This window comes from Somniosus microcephalus, chromosome 2, assembly GCF_052327205.1.
Source record: "Somniosus microcephalus isolate GS21.2 chromosome 2, FLI_Smic_1.0, whole genome shotgun sequence".
In the NCBI taxonomy this organism is placed as follows: Eukaryota; Metazoa; Chordata; class Chondrichthyes; order Squaliformes; family Somniosidae; genus Somniosus; species Somniosus microcephalus.
In genome coordinates, this window is record NC_140988.1 from 2995443 (window position 1) to 3020143 (window position 24701).

At 50.4% G+C, this 24701-nt stretch overlaps 1 protein-coding gene across 2 annotated transcripts in view; it reads right to left on the reverse strand.

Moving 5' to 3' along the window:
• LOC147122493 (B-cell scaffold protein with ankyrin repeats-like) overlaps positions 1-24701 on the reverse strand; it is a 378498-nt gene that overhangs the window by 22295 nt on the left and 331502 nt on the right. Inside the window, exons 10-12 of one of the 2 annotated variants that reach the window (XM_086005800.1) lie at positions 19954-20181; positions 17607-17666; positions 15052-15233 (exon numbers count right to left, since the gene is read on the reverse strand). In XM_086005800.1, coding sequence (XP_085861926.1) covers positions 15052-15233; positions 17607-17666; positions 19954-20181 — 470 coding nt within the window. Of the gene's footprint in view, positions 1-15051; positions 15237-17606; positions 17667-19953; positions 20182-24701 lie in introns of both variants that reach the window. The other variant, XM_086005792.1, reaches the window with a different exon arrangement.

The window sequence follows — 24701 nt, forward strand, 5'->3', positions numbered from 1 at the left end:
AGTGTCCGTGTGTTGATAAAGACACTGAAGACAGGAGTTGGTTCATAGGTATTTACTAAGCAAAGTCTGGGGGGGGTTCTAACGGATATAACACAATACACAGGCTTACATAGCCCGAGTGGCAATCACCGGCACCACAGCACACCTGGGGCTCTTAAAGGCACATACACTACAATTCCTCCCCTTTTAGCTAACCAGTACATCATATTTTAAGTAATTATTAATTACATGTTATAAGCAAAATAATATACATTGCTGTAGTTAATTAATTATAAGTCAGTCTCTCAGGAGGCTTCCTGACTCGGTTCGGATAACGCCTCGGGGGTGTAGTAGTTTCTGGTGGTGTAGTAGGTTCTTCTGGCAAGGCTGATTCGGCTTGAATGCCAGCGTCGGGTTCATCGGGTTCCAGTATCACCGGATCGGAGGTAGATATGGGTATCTCTACTTCATCGTTAGATGTATAGAGTTGTGGTGTAGGGTGTCCCTTTTCAGATGACTTTATGATTTGGTCAGCATGGCGCCTTATTATGCTTTCTCCGATGTCCACGGTATATATCAGTGGTCCTAGTCGTGTGCAGATAGTTCCAGGCTGCCATTTCTCGGTACGGTAGTCCCGGGCCAAAACTTGTTGACCTATCTGGAAGGTTCTAGTTGGCCTTTCATTCATGCCTTGAAACTGCCGGTTCTCCACGTCCCTTCTGATGTTGGGCTTGACCAAATCCAGCCGGCATCTTAGGTTTCTATTGAAGAACATCATGGCGGGAGTTTGGTTGGTAACCATATGTGTTGCATTCCTGTATGCGAATAAGAAGTTATCCACCTTGTGCTGAAGTTTTATGTCTTCATTACCCATGACCTTTATGGCCTTCTTGAAGGTCTGGACAAACCTTTCAGCCAATCCATTGGTGGCGGGATGGTATGGGGCGGACGTGTAGTGCTTAACCCCATTGTTTTTTAAGAACTTCCTGAATTCTTCGGACACAAATTGCGGTCCATTATCAGAACAGATCTGTTCCGGCAGCCCATTCCTGGCAAATATGGTCCTTAATACTGTGATGGTTTTTTCCGTGGTGGTGGAGGACATCTTTATTACCTCCAGCCACTTGGAGTGTGCATCAACCGCGATTAAGAACATTGAGTCCATAAATGGACCAGCAAAGTCGATGTGTACCCTTTGCCAGGGAGATGAGGGCCACTCCCATGGATGTAGAGGGGCTTGTGGTGGAGCGTTTTGGACCTTCTGGCATCCTAGGCAGCTCTTGGTCATTTCTTCGATGTCTCCATCGATACCTGGCCACCATACAAACGCCCTGGCTAGGTTCTTCATTTTCACTCCACCCAGATGCCCCTCGTGAAGCTCCTTTAGCACTTTATCCTGGAGTTTGGGTGGAATCACCACTCTGGATCCACACATCAAGGTTCCTCGGCACACTGACAGCTGTTCTCTTCTTTGCGAGAATGCTGGCAACAGTGGTTCGCCATGTGCTGGCCATCCCTTCACTGTTAAATCGTAGACCCGTGAAAGAGTCGGGTCATTTCTCGTTTCCCTTTCAATGGCAGAATTTGTTACTGGTAGACATTCCACTATGGTAGAGTGGAACATCTCCATTGGGTCTACTGTAGGTGCCTCTTCTACCGTTGGCAACGGTAGGCGCGATAAACCGTCAGCATTCCCATGCTGTTTTGACCCTTTGTATTCTATGTTGTATTGGTGTGCCCCTAGAAAAAGGGACCACCTCTGTAGCCTTTGTGCTGTCATAATGCCTTTTTAGGGTTGAATATGGAGATGAGGGGTTGATGTTCAGTCAACAAGGTAAATTTTTGTCCGTGTAGGTAATGGTTGAATTTCTTTACTCCCCATACCAGGCTGAGTGCTTCCCTGTCGATTTGGGCATAGTTACGCTCAGCTGAGTTCAATGAGCGTGAAGCAAAAGCTATCGGCCGTTCCGAGCCATCAGGGAATTTATGCGATAATACTGCTCCTATGCCGTAAGGGGATGCATCGCACGCCAGTCTGATTGGCAGTGATGGGTTGTAATGAGCCAAAACTTCTTTGGATGTGATTAAGTCTTTGCATTTATGGAAGGCACTTTTGCAGTCTTCGTTCCATTTCCAAATTACTCCTGTTTGTAGCAGTTCATTAAGAGGGTGTAGAAGAGTTGATAAGTTCGGTAAAAATTTATGATAGTAATTTATTAATCCCAGGAACGACCTTAATTGTGAAACATTTTCAGGTGCTGGGGCTTTTATGGCCGCCTCAATTTTTTCAGGTGACTTATGCAACCCTTCCTTATTTATTATGTGGCCACAATATGATATTTGATTTCGGAAAAATTCGCACTTGGGGCGATTTGCTCGTAGGCCCCGTTCTCTCAGCCTAGTGAGCACCTGCTCTAAATTGGCAAGGTGCTTGTTGTCGTTTTCTCCTGTTACAAGGATGTCGTCTATGTAGCATTGAGTCCCTGGAATCCCTTGGAGGACTTGCTCCATAGCTCTTTGCCAGATAGCTGGAGCGGATGCTACTCCGAAAACCAGTCGATTGTACTGGTACAGACCTTTGTGTGTATTTATCGTGAGATATTTTTTAGAGGCCTCTTCAACCTCCATCTGTAGATATGCCTGTGCCAAGTCAATTTTGGTGAAACGTTTCCCTCCGGATAGTGAGGCGAAAATATCTTCTATCCTCGGAAGAGGATACTGTACCGTGTGAAGGACCGGGTTTACAGTCACCTTGAAGTCTCCACAGATGCGAATTTTTCTCTGTTCTTCAGATTTATCATTCTTCAATGCTTTCTTCATGACTGGGACGATGGGTGTTGCCCACTCGCTCCAATCTATTTTAGATAATACGCCTGCCTTTTCCAAATTCTCCAGCTCTGCCTCGACTGCTGGACGAATTGCGTATGGCACCGGTCTTGCCTTAAAAAACTTGGGAATTGCTGCATCTTCCACTTTTATTGAGGCGGTGATGCCTTTCAAGGTTCCTAGATTCTCTTGAAATACTTCCTTGGCGTTGGCCAAGATGTCTTTTAATCGTTCAGGTATGACGTCATCATCATTTTTTTCCTTACTGGTCACTGTCAGTGCCTGAATGGAGTGCCAGTCTAAACGTATTTTCCTGATCCATTCACGTCCCAACAGCAGTGGACCACCATCTTGTAGAACGTATAAATACAACTTCTGTATTTCCTTGCCGTTGTATACAACAGGCACCCTTATTTTTCCTTTGGGGTATACTTCCTGCCCCGTATATGTTTTCAAGATAATGGATGTGTCTTTTAAAGGTATATGCGGAAATAGCCGCTCGTAATCCCGTCGATTTATGACGGTCAGAGCTGATCCTGTATCTAGCTCCATTTTAACTGGGGACCCTGCTATTGTGAGGGTAACCCAAATGGTCTGGTAATCTTCTTTGGCAATTACATTATGTAATTTGAGAGAGCTTAGTCTCTTGTTCCCGGAGTCGCTATTGCTCTTCTGGTCTTCGGAGCTAATGTCCGTCATCATTTGTACCTTTCTGTGCTTTTCCTTACTGATTCTTTTCCCGTTAGTGGATTTTTTGTTTTCAGATCGGCACACACGTGGAATGTGTCCCATCTTTCCGCATCGCCTGCATGCTTTTTCCTTGAACCAGCAGTCCCTCTGGTCATGGGTGGATCTGCCGCAGCGATAACATCTCTCGAAACCCCGTGTCATTTCATGGGTGCCGAAGTCCTGTGGCCTTTGCTGTATCTCTGCAGCTCCTATTGCACTGAAAGCCTTGTCCAGTGTTAAATTTTTCTCAGAAGATACCTTTTTTTGTGTTTCTACACTTAGGGGATCGCAGATGAATTTGTCTCGCAGAGAATCTGCCAGTCCTGCCTCGAATTGGCAGTGTAGGGTATCAACAATCTCCTCAAAATTCTTGTCCATCGGTTCGGCTGGAGTGATTAAGTTTCGTAACAGCTTGTATGTCTTTGCGCCCATTAGATCCAGAAGCACTGAAGCTTTTTTTTCAACTTCTATTCCATTTGCGGTGCAATATACCTCCACTCTTTCCACATATGTGGTCCAATCCTCTATCTCATTATCAAAAACATCAATATTGCCAGAATTAGGCATCTTAGAAAAGATATGGCGCTTCCCGCGCTTTTCTTTCTTTTCTGTAGAAAAGATATGGTGCTTCCCGCGCTTTCCCGCCGCTGCTGCCGATGACAACGCTGTTTACTGCGGTTTCCATTTGTTTTATTTTTTTATTTACTGTTGGAGACTTGTTCCCGCCGGAGTTTCTCTCCAGGTCTGAACGCTGACCTGCTTGCCGCACCGGCTGTCTCCCGAGTGCTCCCTCCCAGTCCGTTATTGCTTGCCTCCGATTTCGCTGCCTGTCTCAGCTGTAGAGCCAGCCGCTGGAGCTCCAGCCTGACGCCCAGGAAGGATTAGCGCAGTACCTGCCACCAGCTTGGCCAGCTGGTGAAACCACAGCTTCTCTCACTTCCTTGAGTCTTCAGGACGCCCGAGGAATCGACGTCCTTGAGGTGCTGCCGAATTGCAGGTAAGTCCGTTTCCACTTCGTCGCCACTGTAGTGTCCGTGCGTTGATAAAGACACTGAAGACAGGAGTTGGTTCATAGGTATTTACTAAGCAAAGTCTGGGGGGGGGGTTCTAACGGATATACACAATACACAGGCTTATATAACCCGAGTGGCAATCACCGGCACCACAGCACACCTGGGGCTCTTAAAGGCACATACACTACACGATGGAAAATTGGGGATGCTCAAGAGGCCAGAATTGGAGGAGCGCAGAGATCTCGAGGGGTTGTAGGGCTGGAGGAGATTACAGAGATAGGGAGGGGGTGAGGCCATGGAGGGATTTGAACACCAGGATTTGTTCATTCACGGCTCCACAAAAATCCATCAGCAAAGCTTCTGCTATTATTTTTTCTGAGCGGCTCGCAGTAGGTGTCAGCCGTGACTCAGTGGGCAGCACTCTCGCCTATAGAGTCAGAAGGTTGTGGGTTCAAGTCCCACTCCAGAGACTTGAGCACATAATCTAGGCCTGCAGTGCTGAGGGAGTGCTGCACTGTCGGAGGGGCAGTGCTGAGGGAGCACCGCACTGTCAGAGGGGCAGTACTGAGGGAGAGCTGCACTGTCAGAGGGACAGTACTGAGGGAGCACCGCACTGTCGGAGGGGCAGTACTGAGGGAGCACCGCACTGGCGGAGGGACAGTACTGAGGGAGCAACGCACTGTCGGAGGGGCAGTGCTGAGGGAGCACCGCACTGTCGGAGGGGCAGTACTGAGGGAGCGCCGCACTGTCGAAGGGTCAGTACTTAGGGAGCGCCCCACTGTCGAAGGGACAGTACTGAGGGAGCACCGCACTGTTGGAGGGGCAGTACTGAGGGAGCACCGCACTGTCGGAGGGGCAGTACTGAGGGAGTGCTGCACTGTCGGAGGGGCAGTACTGAAGGAGCGCCGTACTGTCGAAGGGTCAGTACTGAGGGAGCGCCGCACTGTCGAAGGGTCAGTACTGAGGGAGCGCCGCACTGTCGGAGGGGCAGTACTGAGGGTGCGCCGCACTGTCGGAAGGTCAGTACTGAGGGAGCGCCCCACTGTTGAAGGGACAGTACTGAGGGAGCACCGCACTGTCGGAGGGGCAGTACTGAGGGAGCACCGCACTGTCGAAGAGTCAGTACTGAGGGAGCGCCGCACTGTCGAAGGGGCAGTACTGAGGGAGCGCCGCACTGTCGCAGGGTCAGTACTGCGGGAGCACCGCACTGTCGGAGGGGCAGTACTGAGGGAGCGCCGCACTGTCGGAGGGTCAGTACTGAGGGAGCGCCGCACTGTCGGAGGTGCCGCGTTTCAGATAAGACATTAAACTGAGGTCCCGTCTACTCTCTCAGGTGGATGTAAAATCCCGCTGCCAATATTTCGAAGAAGAGCAGGGGAGTTCTCCCCGGTGTCCTGGGGCCAATATTTATTCCTCAGCCAACATCACGAAAACAGATGATCTGGTCATTATCACATTGCTGTTTGTGGGAGCTTGCTGTGCACAAATTGGCTGCTGCATTTCCTACATTACAACAGTGACCACACTTCAAAAGTACTTCATTGGCTGTGAAGCGCTTTGTACGTTGTGAAAGACGCTGGAGAAATGCGAGTTTGTTTTTTTTCTTTAAGCACCATTGGCTCAGGACCCCGATTTGCATATTGCCAGTTGGCTCCCGCCTGTTCTGGGTGGGCGCACTGGTTACCTGTTTCCCGGCCGCAGCAAAATCACAGAGGTCTGTATTTCGGTGGGACTGGAATGGTCGGGTGCTGTGTCACAATCTTTTGCCATCCACCGCCCAATCCCACCCGAAAATGGAGACGGAAATTGCCTGATCCGTGGTATCCTAACCAATAGCTGAGCTTTAATGATTGACCCTCACGTACACATCAAATTATCTGAGGCTGGGAACGCCTGCACATGTGACTTGGACCAATGGACGGTCTGTGGCGCTTCAACACATTCTAAAGCGCTTTGGGACGTCCGGTGGTCGTGAAAGATGCTATATAAATGCAAATCTTTCTTTCTTTCTTTCTTTCCCTTCTTTCTTTCTTTCTTTCCCTTCTTTCTTTCTTTCTTTCTATTGTCTCTTCACTTTTCTCCACCGTATTCCTCCTTTCCTCTTTGCCTTGCTTCCTGGGAGGCTCTCTAGGGTCTGAGTTTGTCTGGACTGTATGGAAATCTCTCCATCGCATTTAAATGTTGACAGATGGGTTGCAAGTGTATTCCCATACCACACAAAGGTTCTTAACAAGGTGGTTATTATTTATCACTAACTACACCACGGACTGGGGACATCCATGTGTGGAAGTGACAAATAATGAGAACAAATTGAAAGGGCGAGTCATTAAATGAATTGACTCAAGCAAGTACATCTTGGGACTTAATAAGTTGATCAAATATTGAAAAGGATCGCAGCTACTGCAGCACCTGTAAAGGGACAATGTTGGGGCTGAATAAATAGGCCCAAAGAGGCCTTAGAACTATGGAACTCCCAGCACAGGCTGCCTGTGTTAATGTAAAGTTCTCTTCTCTCTAGCTTTGCCTGTATTTGATATGAAAAAGAAGATTCTGGCCTAGAAATTGGGTTGGTAGCGCCGGCGCTGAGCGCCTAAAGAGACCTAGAATTGGGGCGAAGCGCTATGTTGGGGCGGACGCTATGAAGATAGCGCCAACTCAGATATTGACTATACATTTAGTGCCTGCGCTAAGTGTTTGCGCGCGCCCGCGAGCGCAAGCTGCTCATGACATCATTTCAGTGTGCAACGCCTTTTAGGAGCGCCTGAGCGCATATTGGGTGGCGCCCGGAGCCTTAGCGCCCAGCGCTATTAGTGACAGTTCGAGGGAGGGCTAACAGGCCCTTCTCGGAGTAGGGGGGCGCTATTTAAAGGGGACAGCTCTACTGCAGAATCTTCTGCCACTTGGCCTGCTCATTGCGATCGCTGCTAGAGAGAGTTGGCGAGCTAATGTGGAGTGGAGTTCTGGGGTTTGAGCTTTACAGTACTTGGTACCTTCAACCCTGTCTGAAGCACTTGCACCACTACACCTAAAAGCCTTTTGACCAACTGGCATTGGAATGGGAGCTTGTTTGGAGGGCGACGGACCTCATCTGCACTCTGTGCAGCAGTCATGACGACCTGCCTTGCCCTGCGGGGAGACGGTGGCCGAACTTGCCTATCCCCCCTGCGTTGCTCCATGTCGCTTGGTCCGGCAACTGGTTCATCCTCAGAGCCACCCCCCCTCCCCTCGAGGGTACTACTATCCCCAGTCTGCAGATGTCTCCGCTCCCCGGATTCTGCAACGGCTGGTCTGGATTCCTCCTGGTCCTCGCCTCCGGTGGCACTGGCACTGGCAGCTTCAGCGCGTTGAGCCCGAGTTGGTGCTGCTTCATCTGAAAGTGGGAGGTGGAAGAGTGGCTTTAGCAAAAGGACAGGTTTGCTGAAAGGCATGCCAGATTGCGGCAAGGCTCTGACATGGCTGCACACTGAGGATGCATGCTGGCAGGGGGACCAAGTGGAAGGCCACAGGTGGAAAAGGTGAGAGTCTTACCCTCGCTGTCGGTTAGGGGGTCGGCAGATGCAGTGGTCACTGGACCAGACAGACGTCCTCCAAGTATCTGGTGCACTCTCTCCTCCAGATCCGTGAGAGTGACCACTTGTGCAGGTTCGCCACCGGTTCGACGCTGCTCCTTTCTAATCTGTGCCATCTTGGACTGCAGGGGAAAGAAGGGGAGGTTCTGTTGCATGAGGCCTTGAGACCTCATCGCATGCCCCCCATGGTGCAAGAGCCCTTACATGAGGCCTTGAGACATCTGTCCATGTGTGTGGCCAGAAAGGGCCATGGGTGCATACTGACAGATGGCCATTGGCGCATCATTGCAGCAGGGTGCCCGAAGTCAGCTGCAGATGGAGGGAAGCACAAGTTTGGTAAACCATCACTCACCCTAACGATCCGTGTGAGGTCGTTGAATTTCTTCCTGCACTGAACAGGGGTCCTGGTCGCCATGCTGCTGGAATTCACCCTCACAGCAACCTACCTCCAAGATCGTCGGTAAACCTTCTGATTTGGCCTCTTGCCATTATCCGGACACAGGACCTCTCGACGGTGTTCAACTGCAGCCACCAAGTGGTCCAGAGCCTCAGTGCTGAAGCGCTCTGCTTTCTGCCTACCCTTCTCCATAATGCACAAGTTTCTAACGCCAGACAAGGGCGAGCGCCGAATCTGAGGCCTTCAGGGCGTTGGGTGTTGAAGCTCAGTCTGACTGACCCGCCCCTTTAAGAGCTGGCCGGCGCCTGTAGGTCTCGTGCTTTCCCGTAATTGAGTTCACCTGCGCTGCGCCCGTCCGCGTCGATATTGAGTAGCGCCTGACCTTTTGCGCCTTAAGTGCACCGTGCAACGGCTGATTTAGCGCCTCAATCCCCTTTGGGGGCGATGCAACCCAATATCGCGCCAGGCGGCGATAAGCTTCGTCTGGCTATAAACTTAGCGCTTCGCCAGTTCTAACGCCTCAAGCGGGGCTATACCCAATTTCTAGGCCCCATGTTTTATTTATGGACAACTCCCGGAGGGAGAGGAGTCCTTTCTGAAGATGATGAACACACAAGAACACGGCGAGTCGGTGCGCTGTCGCTCAGCTCTACAACATTCGTTAAAGTTTGATGAAACTCAGCACAACTGATGAGAATAATTCAGTCATTCCTCAAGCAGCCTTTCCCAGTGGGTAAGAAGACGCCGAGAGGGTTACGAAGACTGAAATGATGCATCTTTCAGCAGTGGAGTGAACTATTTGCCTGGGCGGGCGGGCCAGCTAACAGCTGGCAGCTACAGGCAAGGCTCCTCAATGATGGCCTCTGTGTCCTTGTAGAGGGAGGGGGGTGGTCAGGGCAACCCATGGAGCGGAGAATTCGGCATGGTGAACACCGTCTCTGTGAGTCGGTGCACTGTATGTGTGAAAGAGGACCCAGAATTTGGTGAGAGTGGGCAGGGTGAGCTGGGGTCACAGTCGCACCGTCTGGCTGTGCTGGGCCATTATTGGGGCATCAAAGGAAAGCATGCGTGGTTTATAATTATGAGTATGTGTCCTTAAGAAATGTTGTAAATTCATCAACATAGAATCACATAGAATGTACAGCACAGAAACAGGCCATTCGGCCCAACAGGTCTATCCCAGTGTTTATGCTCCACACCAGCCTCCTCCCACCCCTCTTCATCTCACCCCATCACCATATCCTTCTAATCCTTTCTCCCTCATGTGTTTATCCAGATTCCCCTTAACTGCATCTACACTATTCACCTCCACCACTCCCTGAGGTAGCGAGTTCCACATTCTCACCACTCTCTGGGGAAAGAAGTTTCTCCTGAATTACCTATTGGATTTATTAGTGATTATCTTATATTTATGGCCCCTAGTTTTGGACTCCACCACAAGTGGAAACATCTTCTCTACGTCGACCCTGTCGAACCCCTTCATGATTTTAAAGACCTCGATCAGGTCGCCCCTCGGCCTTCTCTTTTCTAGAGGGAAGAGCCCCAGCCTGTTCTACATCATGAACCACAAGTCATTCAAATAACACAACAACAATCACAGTGGTCCTAACAGCTTGCTGGCCTACAAGATTATTGTGCAGTAACCTCCCTGCTCTAATTGTCCATTTCTCCTGCAGGCTGGGCTGGCATTTAGTGAGAGGGAAGCAACAGGTGCCTGGAATCGAAACCTCAATATCCACACCTCAACCAGGCTTGAAGATGCAGCTGCCCCTGGGACGGACTCTGAGATGTTGGCTGGTGTAGGTGACGCTGGATCAGGCTTGGGGCTTCTGTCTAATTCTCAGTCTCCTAAGCAGCTCATATTGTGAGAGGCTTTGATAAAGTTCATACAGCAACGAGAGGGCCTACATTTCAGGTGACCACCGGAAGAATGAAGGGAGAGGCTCGGAGAATGTTTTCTGTGCCGAGAATTGTTAGGACATGGAATGGTCCACTCGAAACAGTGGCCTACGCAGAATTCATAATAGTTTTTAAAAGGAAAGTGAATAAATATTTGAAGAAGATTACATTTGCTGCAGTAACTGTGATCATTTAAAGGATATGGGGAAAGGAGAGTGCAATGAAACTAAACTCTTTCAGAGAGCCAGCACAGATGTGATGGGCTGAATGGCCTCCCTTTGTGCTGTAAACTACCAAGATTCTATATTTCCATTTTCATGATGATTGAATCATAGATTCACACAGCACAGGAGGAGGGCGTTCGGCCCATCATGTCTGTGCCGGCTCTTTGAATTGGTCCCTTCAGCATGGCTCACCCAGTGACAGTCATGAACCATTGCTAGTCACAGCTGCCTGAATAGGAGACTTTTCTTTACGTGACAGGTATCAGGTAAGGTACTTTTAGAAAGTACTGTGAGATGTATCAGTGTAAGACAGTGTAAGGAACAGAGGAGCATTCAGTCCCTCGGTCCTGTTCCGCCATTCAATGAGATCAGGGCTGATTTGTATCAGCCTTGCATTGCTTTGAAACGATGTTGTATCTGTGCACGAGAGAATCATTCCCCTTTGTGAAACCCTGTCCTGCTCCATTGAAGTATCCCAGTGGACATCCCATGACAATACACAAAGGTGATCAAAACCAAGTGCAGCCTTCAGGCCAATGGTGGCGTTTAGAGGGTTGAGGAGAATTGCACCAGGGAGTGCAAATATAAGTGTCAGCTGTGGCTCAGTGGGCAGCACTCTCGCCTCTGAGTCAGAAGGTTGTGGGTTCAGTCCCACTCCAGGGACTTCAGCACATTAATCCAGGCTGACACTCCCAGTGCAGTACTGAGGGAGTGCTGCACTGTCGGAGGGGCAGTACTGAGGGAGTGCCGCACTGTCGGAGGGGCAGTGCTTAGGTAGTGGTGCACTGTCGAGGGGGCAGTACTGAGGGAGCGCCGCACTGTTGGAGGGGCAGTACTAAGGGAACGCTTTACTGTCGGAGGGGCAGTACTGAGGGAGTGCTACACTGTCGGAGGGGCAGTACTGAGGGCGCGCCGCACTGTCGGAGGAGCAGTACTGAGGGAGCGTCGCGCTGTCGGAGGAGCAGTACTGAGGGAGCGCCGCGCTGTCGGAGGGGCAGTACTGAGGGAGCGCCGCGCTGTCGGAGGGGCAGTGCTTAGGGAGTGGTGCACTGTCGAGAGGGCAGTACTGAGGGAGCACGTCACTATCGCAGGGGCAGTACTGAGGGAGCGGTGCACTGTCGGAGGGGCAGTACTGAGGGAACACTTCACTGTCGGAGGGGCAGTACTGTGGGAGCGCTGCACTGTCGGAGGGGCAGTACTGAGGGAGCGCTGCACTGTCGGAGGGGCAGTACTGAGGGAGCGCTGCACTGTCGGAGGGGCAGTACTGAGGGAGCGCTGCACTGTCGGAGGGGCAGTACTGAGGGAACGCTTCACTGTCAAAGGGGCAGTACTGAGAGAACGCTGCACTGTCGGAGGGGCAGTACTGAGGGAGCACCGCACTGTCAGAGGGGCAGTACTGAGGGAGCACCGCACTGTCAGAGGGGCAGTACTGAGGGAGCGCTGCACTGTCGGAGGGGCAGTACTGAGGGAGCGCTGCACTGTCAAAGGGGCAGTACTGAGAGAACGCCGCACTGTCGGAGGGGCAGTACTGAGGGAGCACCGCACTGTCAGAGGTGCCGTCTTTCAGATGAACCGTTAAACCGAGGCCCTGTCTTCTCTCTCAGGTGGATGTAAAAGATCTCATGGCAATATTTCAAAGAAGAGCAGGGGAGTTATCCCTGATGATCTGGCTAATATTTATCCCTCAATCAACGTAACAAAAACAGATGATCTGGTCATTATCACATTGCTGTTTGTGGGATTTTCCTGTGTGCAAATTGCTAACCGTGTTTCCTACACTACAACAGTGACTACACTTCAAAAGTACTTCATTGGCTGTAAAGTGCTTTGGGACGTCCTGAGGTCATGAAAGGTGCTGTAGAAATGCAAGTCTTTCTTTATAACTCAGAACCCATTTTTTTTATTATACATTCTTTCCTTCTTTTCATGTAATACTTTCATATTATTACTTATAGTTAAATAGAAAAAAGCCCTGGCCATTTGGGAAGCGGAGTGGAGTTGATTGCAGTATCTGCAGTACAGGCGGAGGAACTGGGAGTCACAAAACGGAAGCGCTACACTGCCCCTACTGGCAGGAGGACAGTCATTGCAGCATGACAAGTTTACATAGAGAGTCCCCATTGTAAATGTGGACATCAGAATTTCTAATGCAACAACACTGACACAAAAGTGTGATAACAAGAAGTAGGGTTTTGTAGACTGGAAATGTTTGCAGGTGTAATATTTTTAATATGAGGTTTAATTTATCTCACTTTATTTAGCATGGCCTTGTTTATAGTTTAGCAATAAATTGTATTCATTTGAAGCGCTATTAAGAACATAACAGCCATTGAGGACTGAGATGAGGAGAAATTTCTTCACTCAGAGGGCGGTGAATCTTTGGAGTTCTTTACCCCAGAGGGCTGTGGAGGCTCAGTCGTTGAGTATATTCAAGACTGAGATCAATAGATTTTGGGATATTAAGGGAATCAAGGGATATGGGGATAGTTCAGGAAGGTGGAGATGAGGTAGAAGATCAGCCATGATCTTACTGAATGGCGGAGCAGGCTCGAGGGGCCGAATGGCCGACTCCTGCTCCATTAAGGTTGTAACATTGCATTCTTTGTTATGTTGGGTTGCTTTGAAACGCTGATTCCCCTTTGCTCGCTCATCCCCTCCGCAAGCAACGAAGGTGTTACTTAAACGGGCAAAATCATCGCCCCAGAGTTCTGGGTGGTGGGATCATTCCTTTGTCTCAGACTGGCAGCGGGGGAAGAATTGGGATGTTTCTTCCCTCGCAATCGACCATTCCCCTTACAGGGGCGGGACCTAGAGCTTGAAAAAAACACCCCTGTAAGTGGGAAAGTTACCCCGCTGCTTGTCCCCACACACAGAACCAACTGAAAGAGAAGCCTTTTGCTCCTCTCCTGAGTTGTGGGGTTGAGTCTGTGACTGCTGCCTCTACCTGGACTGAGGCATTAGGGAAGGGAATACCTGTTGTGATGAAATATTTCCATTCATCACTGCCTGTGACTGAGATCGGTTTCAGTGTCATTTCCCTTCCCCCAGACCTCATTGTATTGTGTACTGGAATGTGCTGTATTGTATACTGGAATGTGCTGTGTGTAGGGCTCCGCCCATACCTGGCCCCGTTTGTAAGCTAGCTTCAGTCTAGCCCCAGTCTCCAGAAGGACGACATCTCTCTCGCTTACGTGTTTCGTTCTAAGTTAATAAAAGCCTTGTTTTGTTCTGCTACCTTCGAGTCTCGGGATTATTGAGGCACATCACCTGTGTTATTCTAAATAAACCTTGCTCAGTCGTTTTAAGGAAATTCACATCTGACTCGCGTCAATTGCTTTACACCATCTTAGGTTCAGAACCTTGGATGAAAGTGGCTCTAACTCCATCTCAATGGACCTCCTTCACCTACAGTTCAGTCTTGGAGCAAGGATGTCTTACTACAGTTGTACAGAGCCTTGGTGAGACCACACCTGGAGTATTGTGTACAATTTTGGTCTCCTTACCCAAGAAAGGATATACTTGCCATAGAGGGAGTACAGCGAAGGTTCACCAGACTGATTCCTGGGATGGCAGAACTGTCGGATGAGGAGAGATTGGGTCGACTAGGCCTGTATTCACTAGAGTTTAGAAGAATGAGAGGGGATCTTACTGAATTGTATAAAATTCTGACAGGGCTAGACAGAATGGATGCAGGGAGGATGTTTCCCCTGGCTGGGGAGTCTAGAACGAGGGGTCACAGTCTCAGGATATGGGGTAGGACATTTAGGACTGAGATGAGGAGAAATTTCTTCACTCAGAGGGTGGTGAGCCTGTGGAATTCTCTACCACAGAAGGCTGTGGAGGCCAAGCCACTGAATAGCACGGTGGCATAGTGGTTAGCACTGTTGCCTCACAGCGCCAGGGACCCTGGTTCGAATCTGGCCTCGGGTGACTGTCTGTGTGGAGTTTGCACATTCTCCCTGTGTTTGCGTGGGTTTCCTCCGGGTGCTCTGGTTTCCTCCCACAGTCCAAAGATGTGCAGGTTAGGTTGATTGGCTATGATAAAATTGACCCTTAGTGTTAGAGGGATTAAATACGTGGGGTTACGGGGATAGGGTGGGATATGTGTTGGTGTAGGGGTTACGGGGATCGGGTGGGATATGTGTCGGTGCAGGCTCGATGGGCCGAAATGGCCTCTATCTGCACTGTGGGGTTTCTGTGATTCTGTGATTCTGTGATTTAAGAAGGAGATAGATAGATTTCTAGACACAAAAGGCATTGAGGGATATGGGGAGGGAGCGGGAATATGGTATTGCGATAGAGGATCAGCCATGATCATATTGAATGGCGGAGCAGGCTCGAAGGGCCGAATGGCCGACTCCTGCTCCTATTTTTCTATGCAATCTTAGGAAGTGGATCGAGGTTCATTCTGGCACCTGTTGCACCGCATCTTGATCCTTCTGTTCAGTCTGCCATTGTTTGAATTTTTCCTCAGCTTCACCCACTGTCATAGCTCCCTTCTTCACCAGTTCTTGCAGATCGATCAGCCGTTGCTGCCCTGGATTGTACTCTGCTCTGAATGTGTCGTACGTCTGGCTCTCATCGACATTGGACCTGGCTGCTGCACGGCACAAAGAGATCAGTTAGAAATGTGGGACTACTTCACTGCTAAATAGTTTCATGCAACCCGGCAACATTATTTTGATCAGCAAGGCAGTACGTTATGGGAATGAGTTTGTTATGTAGTGAGTGTCCAAAATCTGTCATTAAAATGCATGAAGATAGCAGGAGACTCATTCAGAGTCACTGGGAGCTAAATTGGGTCATGTAGCACCCATGTTTTAGGCGCTACGTGGCCAACTAAGACTCAAAAGCGGGGTCCGAGATGCGCGCACCCTTCCGATGGGCAGTGCGCCGGACGCCATCTTCCATCTCAGCATATCCCTCTATTCCTTTCTCCCTCATGTGTTTATCCAGCTTCCCCTTAAATGCATCTCTGCTATTCTCCTCAACCACTCCCTGTGGTAGCGAGTTCCACATTCTCCCCGCTTTCTGGGTAAAGAAGTTTCTCCTGAATTCCCGATTGGATTTATTAGTGACTCTCTTATATTGATGGCCGCTAGTTCTGGTCTCCCCCACAAGTGGAAACATCTTCTCTACGTCTATCCTATCGAAACCCTTCATAATATTAATGACCTCTACCAGGTCACCCCTCAGCCTTCTCTTTTGTGATAGTTATAACCTCTCAGTATTTTTCTTGTGAGTCTTTTTTGCACCTTCTCCAGTGCCTCTGTACCCTTTTAGTAATGTGGAGACCGGAACTGTGCACACTTGTGATTCATGTGTGTGTGCTTCATGACGCTTCCAACTTTCCGAAGATTAACTGGTTATTAAAATATTGGCGGGAGGTATTTCAGTGCATTGTGATAAGCCTCTGTATTGATCGGGTGCAGATACATGACCGAGCATCATGGTGCAGAGTCACTTGCTGTCCAGAGTACTCGCCTACATAAAGAATTGGAAATTCCAGTCAGGATATGATCGCGGAGCCTGGACCAGTCTCCGGGTGTGGGAAATGTACGAATTTAATGGGGTAACTTCGAGTGTGCATAGGTCGCTGCAGCTGGTTATGAGTTATAGAAACACATTGAAGAATTCCCAGTAAAATATCGATGGAATATTTTGTTAAAATGATTGTAAAACCGATTGAATTCAAAAATAATGGAACTATTTCACCTAAAATGACTGTAAAAAATAATTGTTTTTGAAAGTGATGAATTCTCATCGTAAAAGATTATCCGGCCATATTCTGAGAAATGACGGTTTGTTAAAATGTACAGAAATTCATCGGCTGGGTGATGAAAAAGATGTATTGAAAATGGCAAAGAAAATATAATGCTGATTTTCCAGAGGTTTGCCACAGGGAGGCCGCCTCGCCCAGCAGCTGGACATATGGGGCAACGGTGGGCGAGCTGCCCGCGATTGTCCATCCATTTCCATGGATGATGCTCCCTGTTGGTGGCACACAGGAAAACACCCCGACGGTACTAGGGGTTTGATTAGCGATATCCCAAAGCCACAAACTGAGAAACCCCATCGGGGGTGATTTTCATTCAGAAGTCGGGAAGGAGGCGGGACTACAACTTTCGGGATTGTAGTCCCGCCTCCATCGAGATGCGGCCAATCCACGCGATTTTAACTTGATTGACCTTGTTGAGCCTGCCCAGCGGGCTCAGCAGGCCAATTAAGGGCCACCCAGCAACAGGTGGAGTCACAGATTGAAATTTCATCTGTCAAGAGGTTTTGACAGATGAAATATCAGTGTTTCACAGCTGTTTGAAGCTGTCAAACACTGACAGTCTTACTTCTAACCTGAGTCCTTCTCCACAGACTCAGTTAGAGATCTCACCGGCACTGAAAGCTGCAGGTTGTCACTTTTGACAGTTCGCAGCCGTTCTGCTTTCTGTGCCGGTTAGATGATGGACTCCCGAAGCCAAGAGGAAGGAAGGCTGTAAAGGTAAGTACAGGTAATTTAAACTTCTTTACACACTTTAGACACACCAAACACACTTACCTTTGCACTTGTGCACCCATCACTCACCTGAACACCGACATCTCGACCCCTCCAACTCCTTGAACCCGACGGCCCGACTCCTCTAACTTGCCGTGGTTTGGAGCCGTCGGGAATCCCACACTTCAAGCTTTAAAATAGGGATTAAGCTAAAAACTGCCTTTTAACTACCTGTTAACAGGCAGTTAATTGGCACTAATCCCTTCCCGCCTCGGGGAGGCGGGTCCCAGTGCGGGGTGGGTACCCGCCTCCTTTGAAACTGGCATGGAGGCGGGTTGGGGGCGGGATGGGGTCGGGACCCCCGAATTCGGGACTTTAACCCCCCACACGCCTCCAAGCCCGTCTCCATGGCTCAGTTAAAATCGAGGCCATCAACTCTAGGAGTTACCCTGAGATGCCAACAATGACAAGGCTCCATACCTCGTTTGGGGACAGCGTAGAGCTTTTCTTCGGTTCCTTTTCCAGTTTTTTGCTGAAAAACTACCACAAAATGATATCAGTACTTGTTGACAGATCCTTAGCAATAACATTTGATCTCTGATCCTCTTGGGATCAACCTCTGACCAACATTAATACAATCGGATACACTCAGAGCTGGGTTACAAGTGGGGACTCCGTCGATGAGCTCTGATATCATCTCAACAGCACAGTCAAAGGTCTTGTATGTTTCCTTTAAATATCGTTCACCAACCATATTTCACATTGATTCTTTTGGTGGATGTTGAATAACCTTCTTATGAATGAGTCTTGCTGTAAGAGTTTTCATGTGCACTCCTATCAGATTAATAGATAGTATAGCAGAGAAAGCAAGCCGTTCAGCTTAATCCACCCGCCACAGTGCTTGCTCTTCCACTGTAACTATCGATTATTCCAAAGCTCTCGTGGCTGGCCTCCCACATTCCACCCTCCGTAAACTTGAACTCATCCGAAACTCTGCTGCCCCGTGTCCTAACTCGCACCGAATCCCGTTGACCCATCACCCCCTGTGCTCACTGCCCCGTGTCCTAACTCACACCCAGTCCCGTTCGCCCATCACCCCTGGTGCTCACTGCCCCGTGTCCTAACTCACACAGTGTCCCGTTGACCCATCACCCCCTGTGCTCACTGCCCCGTGTCCTAACTCACACCCAGTCCCGTTCACCCATCACCCCCTGTGCTCACTGCCCCGTGTCCTAACTCACACAGTGTCCCGTTGACCCATCACCCCCTGTGCTCACTGCCCAGTGTCCTAACTCGCACCCAGTCCCGTTCACCCATCACCCCCTGTGCTCACTGCCCCGTGTCCTAACTCACACCCAGTCCCGTTCACCCATCACCCCCTGTGCTCACTGCCCCGTGTCCTAACTCACACCCAGTCCCGTTCGCCCATCACCCCCTGTGCTCACTGCTCCGTGTCCTAACTCGCACCAAATCCCGTTCACCCATCACCCCCTGTGCTCACTGCCCCGTGTCCTAACTCTCACCCAGTCCCGTTCACCCATCACCCCCTGTGCTCACTGCCCCGTGTCCTAACTCACACCCAGTCCTGTTCACCCATCACCCCCTGTGCTCACTGCCCCGTGTCCTAACTCACACCCAGTCCCGTTCACCCATCACCCCCTGTGCTCACTGCCCCGTGTCCTAACTCACACCCAGTCCCGTTCACCCATCACTCCCTGTGCTCACTGCCCCGTGTCCTAACTCACACCCAGTCCCGTTCACCCATCACCCACTGTGCTCACTGCCGCGTGCCCTAACTCACACCCAGTCCCGTTCACCCATCACCCCCTGTGCTCACTGCCCCGTGTCCTAACGCACACCCAGTCCCGTTCACCCATCGCCCCCTGTGCTCACTGCCCCGTGTCCTAACTCACACCCAGTCCCGTTCACCCATCACCCCCTGTGCTCACTGCCCCGTGTCCTAACGCACACTCAGTCCCATTCACCCATCGCCCCCTGTGCTCGCTGCCCCGTGTCCTAACGACACCCAGTCCTGTTCACCCATCGCCCCCTGTGCTCACTGCCCCGTGTCCTAACTCACACCCAGTCCTGTTCACCCATCATCCCCTGTGCTCACTGCCCCGTGTCCTAACTCGCACCGAATCCCGTTGACCCATCACCCCCTGTGCTCACTGCCCCGTGTCCTAACTCACACCCAGTCCCGTTCACCCATCACCCTCTGTGCTCACTGCCCCGTGTCCTAACTCGCACCCAGTCTCGTTCACCCATCACCCCCTGTGCTCACTGCCCCGCGTCCTAACTCGCACCCAGTCTCGTTCACCCATCACCCCCTGTGCTCACTGCCACATGTCCTAACTCACACCCAGTCCCGTTCACCCATCACCACCTGTGCTCACTGCCCCGTGTCCTAACTCACACCCAGTCCTGTTCACCCATCACCCCCTGTGCTCACTGCCCCGTGTCCTAACTCACACCCAGTCCCGTTCACCCATCACCCCCTGTGCTCACTGCCCCGTGTCCTAACTCTCACCCAGTCCCGTTCACCCATCACCCCCTGTGCTCACTGACCTACATTGGCACCCGGTTAAGCAATGCCTCAATTTTAAAATTCTGAATCTTGTGTTCAAATCCCTCCTTGGCCTCGTCCCTCCCTATCTCTGTACCCCCTCCAGCCCTACAACCCCCACGAGATCTGTGCGCTCCTCCAATTCTGTCCTCTCGAGCATCCCCGATTTTAATCACTCCACCATTGGCGGCCGTACCTTCAGCTGCCTGGCCCCAGCTCTGGAATTTCCTACCCACCCAAACCTCAGCGTAAATGACATACCTTGAGCAATAAAAGGGGTATTGTCCACACACTGCAGGGTGGTGGGGCGAGGAATAGGCGCTGGCGGTCTTTTTACAAAATTGCCCGCACTTTCTTTTTTAACTTCCACGTTGCTGTTGCCTTCTGGTAAAATTAAATCATAAGGGTCTTCATCATCCACGGTCAAAGTGTACGGGTTCTCCTCAGCCTGTGCGTCCTCATAATCTTCCATATTTGAGAATTCATTAGCTGTTAAAACAGTCAGGACAAATGTTTGTTGATTAGATTCCTTCCTATTTAGAATCTTAAAGATATCAGGATATAATTATCACCACATTACAGGAAGGATGTGATTGCACGAGAGGGGGTACAGAGGAGATTTATGAAGATATTGCCAGAACTGGAGAATTTTAGCTATGAGGAAAGATTGGAGAGGCTGGGGTTGTTTTCTTTGGAACAGAGGAGGCTGAGGGGAGATTTAATTGAGGCGTATAAAATTATGAGGGGTCTAGATAGAGTGGATAGGAAGGACCTATTTCCCTTAGCAGAGAGGTCAATAACCAGGGGGCAGAGATTTAAAGTAATTGGTAGAAGGATTAGAGGGGAGTTGAGGAGAACTTTTTTCACCCAGAGGGTGGTGGGGGTCTGGAACTCACTGCCTGAAAGGGTGGGAGAGGCAGAGACCCTCATCACATTTAAAAAGTACTTGGATACGCACTTGAAGTGCCGTAACCTACAGGGCTACGGACCAAGAGCTGGAAAGTGGGATTAGGCTGGAGAGCTCTTTGTTGGCCAGCACAGACACGATGGGCCGAATGGCCTCCTTCTGTGCCGTAAATTTCTATGATTCTCTGATGAATCCACTGATCCCAGCCCCACATTGGTTTGCACTGACAGGGAGCGTGAGCCAGAGAATTGGCCGCACATTGCGGTGGACCCATTCTCCCTTCGAGTCCGCCTCCTTTCCGGGAGCGCAGGTTTGCTGAAATTACCCAAACTTGTTCAAAACCATGAGGGGTTTTGATGATGTAAATAAGGAGAAACTGTTTCCAGTGACTGAAGGGTCGGTAACCAGAGGACACAGAGTGAAGGTGATTGGTAAAAGAACCAGAGGCGAGAGCAGGAAAAACTTAGATTTTTATGCAGCGAGTTGTTGTGATCTGGAATGCGCTGCCTGAACGAATGGTGGAAGCAGATTCAATAGTAACTTTCAAAAGGGAATTGGATAAATACTTGAAGGGGAAAAATGTGCAGGGCTATGGGGAAAGAGCAGGGGGGAGTGGGGCTAATTGGAGAGCTCGTTCAAAGAGCCGGCACAGGCACGATGGGCCGAATGGCCGCCTTCTGTGTTGTAAGATTCGATGATTCTGTGATTTTATTTCATGGCACACTAACAGGCCAGTTGCTGGACTATAGGTAGAGATTGTCTATCTGCTTAACACCAATTAACAACCCATCATTCTTACACAAACACGACTGTGTAGCCAGTGCATTTAACTCTGTAACAGGAAGATAAAGATTTATTTGCTTATAGTTAACCAAGAACACAAGATCCCTTGTGATGAGCGTTTTTATAAGCAGTGGCAGTAAGATTTAGTCGATTATATCTGAGCTTCTTACATTTTCATATAATCGACATCAGGAACAGAAAAGTTATAAGTCCAAAGGTCAGTTCATTAACTGTCTTATTGCCTAAAGATAAGTATGGATGAGGAGGGCCATTGGGCCCATTTTTTGTTCATCCATTCAGAAAGAAGCGATGGCTCCCTCATTGGATACGTGAATAGTTTCTTGAATGATTCCAGGGTATTTTCTACTGTAGCTGGGAGTTCCTCACCTGCGAGGAGCCATGTTCGGAGGGAATGTCGGGGGTGAGGGGAACACACAAGTCTACAAGTGACAACCCTGGCTGTGTTGGTAGCACTTTCGCTTCTGAGTCAGAAGGTCAATCTCCTCACTCCCCCAATAGGAACCGTGACACCGATCGTCCTGATTACCGGCAACGTTCCCTTTAATTTTTTTTCGGGTGCATGGCCGCTTTAAGGGGCTACACGGCCCGTTCAAAATACCGCGCCTGCGCGGTTTTTCCTATTTAAAAGCCGGTGAGCCGGCTGCGCGGGAGCTGCAGAGCCTTGTGCGGCCGCGCAGCTTAAAAGGATCATTGGTTACCGGGTTAGTATGGGTTTCCGGCCTAGATTGGTTCAGTTGGTAATCCGAGTCACAAGGGCTCGTCTACTCGGTTCCAGTGGATCCCACGGTAGGGAGTTTCCCCCGGTGTCCTGTCCAATCCTTCACCCTCAACCAACAATTGAGCAGGTTGGGCCGATACTCTCTGGAGTTTAGAAGAATGAGAGGTGATCTCATTGAAACATACGAGATTCTGAGGGGGATTGACAGGGTCGATGCTGAGAGGTTGTTTCCCCCTGGCTGGAGAGTCTAGAACTAGGGATACAAAAGCAAAATACGGCGGATGCTGGAAATCTGAAATTAAAATAGAAAATGCTGGAAATACTCAGCAGGCCAGGCAACATCTATGGAGAGAGAAACAGAGTTAACGTGTGATGCGCCATCAATTACTCAAAAGACTGAGGTTAAGCGAGTAACAATCAGGCTTTTATTAACTAAAGAATGAAGGTCTAGTCTCGAGTGGTCGACCCGTCCAGAATACTAAGGGACTGGGAGGTAGTCACTTATATACCTGGAATAGTGGGAGGAGTCAGCCGAGGCATGTCCAGACCTGTACCTAGTGGAATACACATACACATACAGACAGGTATAACAGTGGTTTACCACATTCACCCCTTGTTTAAAAATGAGTCCGGCGGGGTGAAGTGTATTTAAAAGTTCGTGTATTGGAGTCTCTCCGGAGGTCTTGTCTGCCGCTGTGATCGACGTGGTGACGGCAGGGGTGGTGGAGCTTCCGGCGTCGCGTCCCGTGTAGGCTGGGGCACTGGAATGTAGTCCTCGTGGGTGACGGTCCAAGGCGAGCCGGCTGCTGGGGTTGGATATCGGGTCGTGGGGGGTGGGTGGTAATGGGTAGTGGGTTACAGCGGTCCCCGAGGGTGTCGTGGGGGGGGGTGGTAATGGGTAGTGGGTTACAGCGGTCCCCGAGGGTGCGAGGTCTCGTATGGAGACTGTGTCCTCCCGCCCGTCCGGGTACGCAATGTAAGCGTACTGGGGGTTGGCGTGGAGGAGGTCGACCCTCTCGACCAGGGGGTCTGTTTTATTGGTCCTCACGTGTCTTCTCAGTAGTACCGGCCCTGGGGACGTCAGCCATGGCGGTAACGCTGTCCCCGATGTGGACTTCCTTGGGAAGACAAACATTTTCTCGTGAGGGGTGGCATTGGTGGCAGTGCAGAGCAGCGACCGAATCGAGTGGAGCGCATCGGGGAGCACCTCCTGCCAGCGGGAGGTCGGAAGGCCCCTAGACTTTAAGGCTAGTAGGGCGGCCTTCCAAACTGTTGCATTCTCTCTTTCCACCTGTCCATTCCCCCGGGGGTTGTAACTGGTGGTCCTGCTTGTGGCTATACCCCTAGCGAGCAGGTACTGGCGGAGTTCGTCGCTCATAAACGATGAGCCCCGGTCGCTATGGATATAGCTGGGGAAACCGAACAGGGTGAAGAGGCTGTTCAGACATTTAATGACCGTGGCACTGGTCATGTCCGGGCAGGGGATAGCGAACGGGAAACGGGAGTACTCGTCAATGATGTTGAGGAAGTACACATTGCGGTCGGAGGAGGGGAGAGGCCCTTTAAAATCGACGCTCAGGCGTTCGAAAGGGCGAGTGGCTTTTATCAGGTGGGCTCTGTCTGGTCTATAAAAGTGCGGTTTGCACTCAGCGCAGACTTGGCAGTTCTTGGTCATGGTCCTGACCTCCTCAATGAAGTAATGCAGGTTGCGGGCCTTGATGAAGTGGAAGAACCTGGTGACCCCCGGGTGGCAGAGGTCATTGTGGAGGGCCCTCAGCCTATCGATCTGCGCGCTGGCGCAGGTGCCACGCGATAGGGCATCTGGGGGTTCATTGAGCTTCCCAGGCTGGTACAAGATCTCGTAATTGTAGGTGGAAAGTTCGATTCTCCACCTCAAGATCTTGTCATTTTTGATTTTGCCCCTCTGCTTGTTGTTGAACATAAAAGCAACTGAACGCTGGTCAGTGAGCAGGGTAAATCGTTTTCCGGCCAGGTAGTGCCTCCAATGATGCACAGCCTCAACAATAGCCTGGGCCTCCTTCTCGACCGCGGAGTGTCTGGTCTCCGGGCCCTGGAGGGTTCGTGAGAAGAATGCCACAGGTCTCCCCGCCTGATTAAGGGTGGCGGCCAGAGCGAAGTCGGACGCATCGCTTTCCACCTGGAAGGGGATGGATTCGTCCACTGCGTGCATGGTGGCTTTGGCAATGTCCTCCTTGATACGGTGGAAGGCCGAGCGGGCCTCTGCCATCAGGGGAAAAGAGGTGGATTTGATCAGCGGACGGGCTTTGTCTGCATAGTAGGGGACCCACTGGGCGTAGTAGGAAAAAACCCTAGGCACCTCTTCAGAGCTTTTAGGCAGTGGGGCAGTGGGAGTTCCATAAGGGGACGCATCCGGTCCGGGTCGGGACCGATGACCCCGTGTTCCACAACACAGCCAAGGATGGCGAGGCGGTCTGTGCGGAATATGCACTTCTCCTTGTTATATGTCAGGTTCAGGAGTTGGGCGGTGCGGAGGAATTTCTCGAGGTTTGCGTCATGGTCCTGCAAGTCATGGCCGCAGATGGTCACATTGTCTAGGTA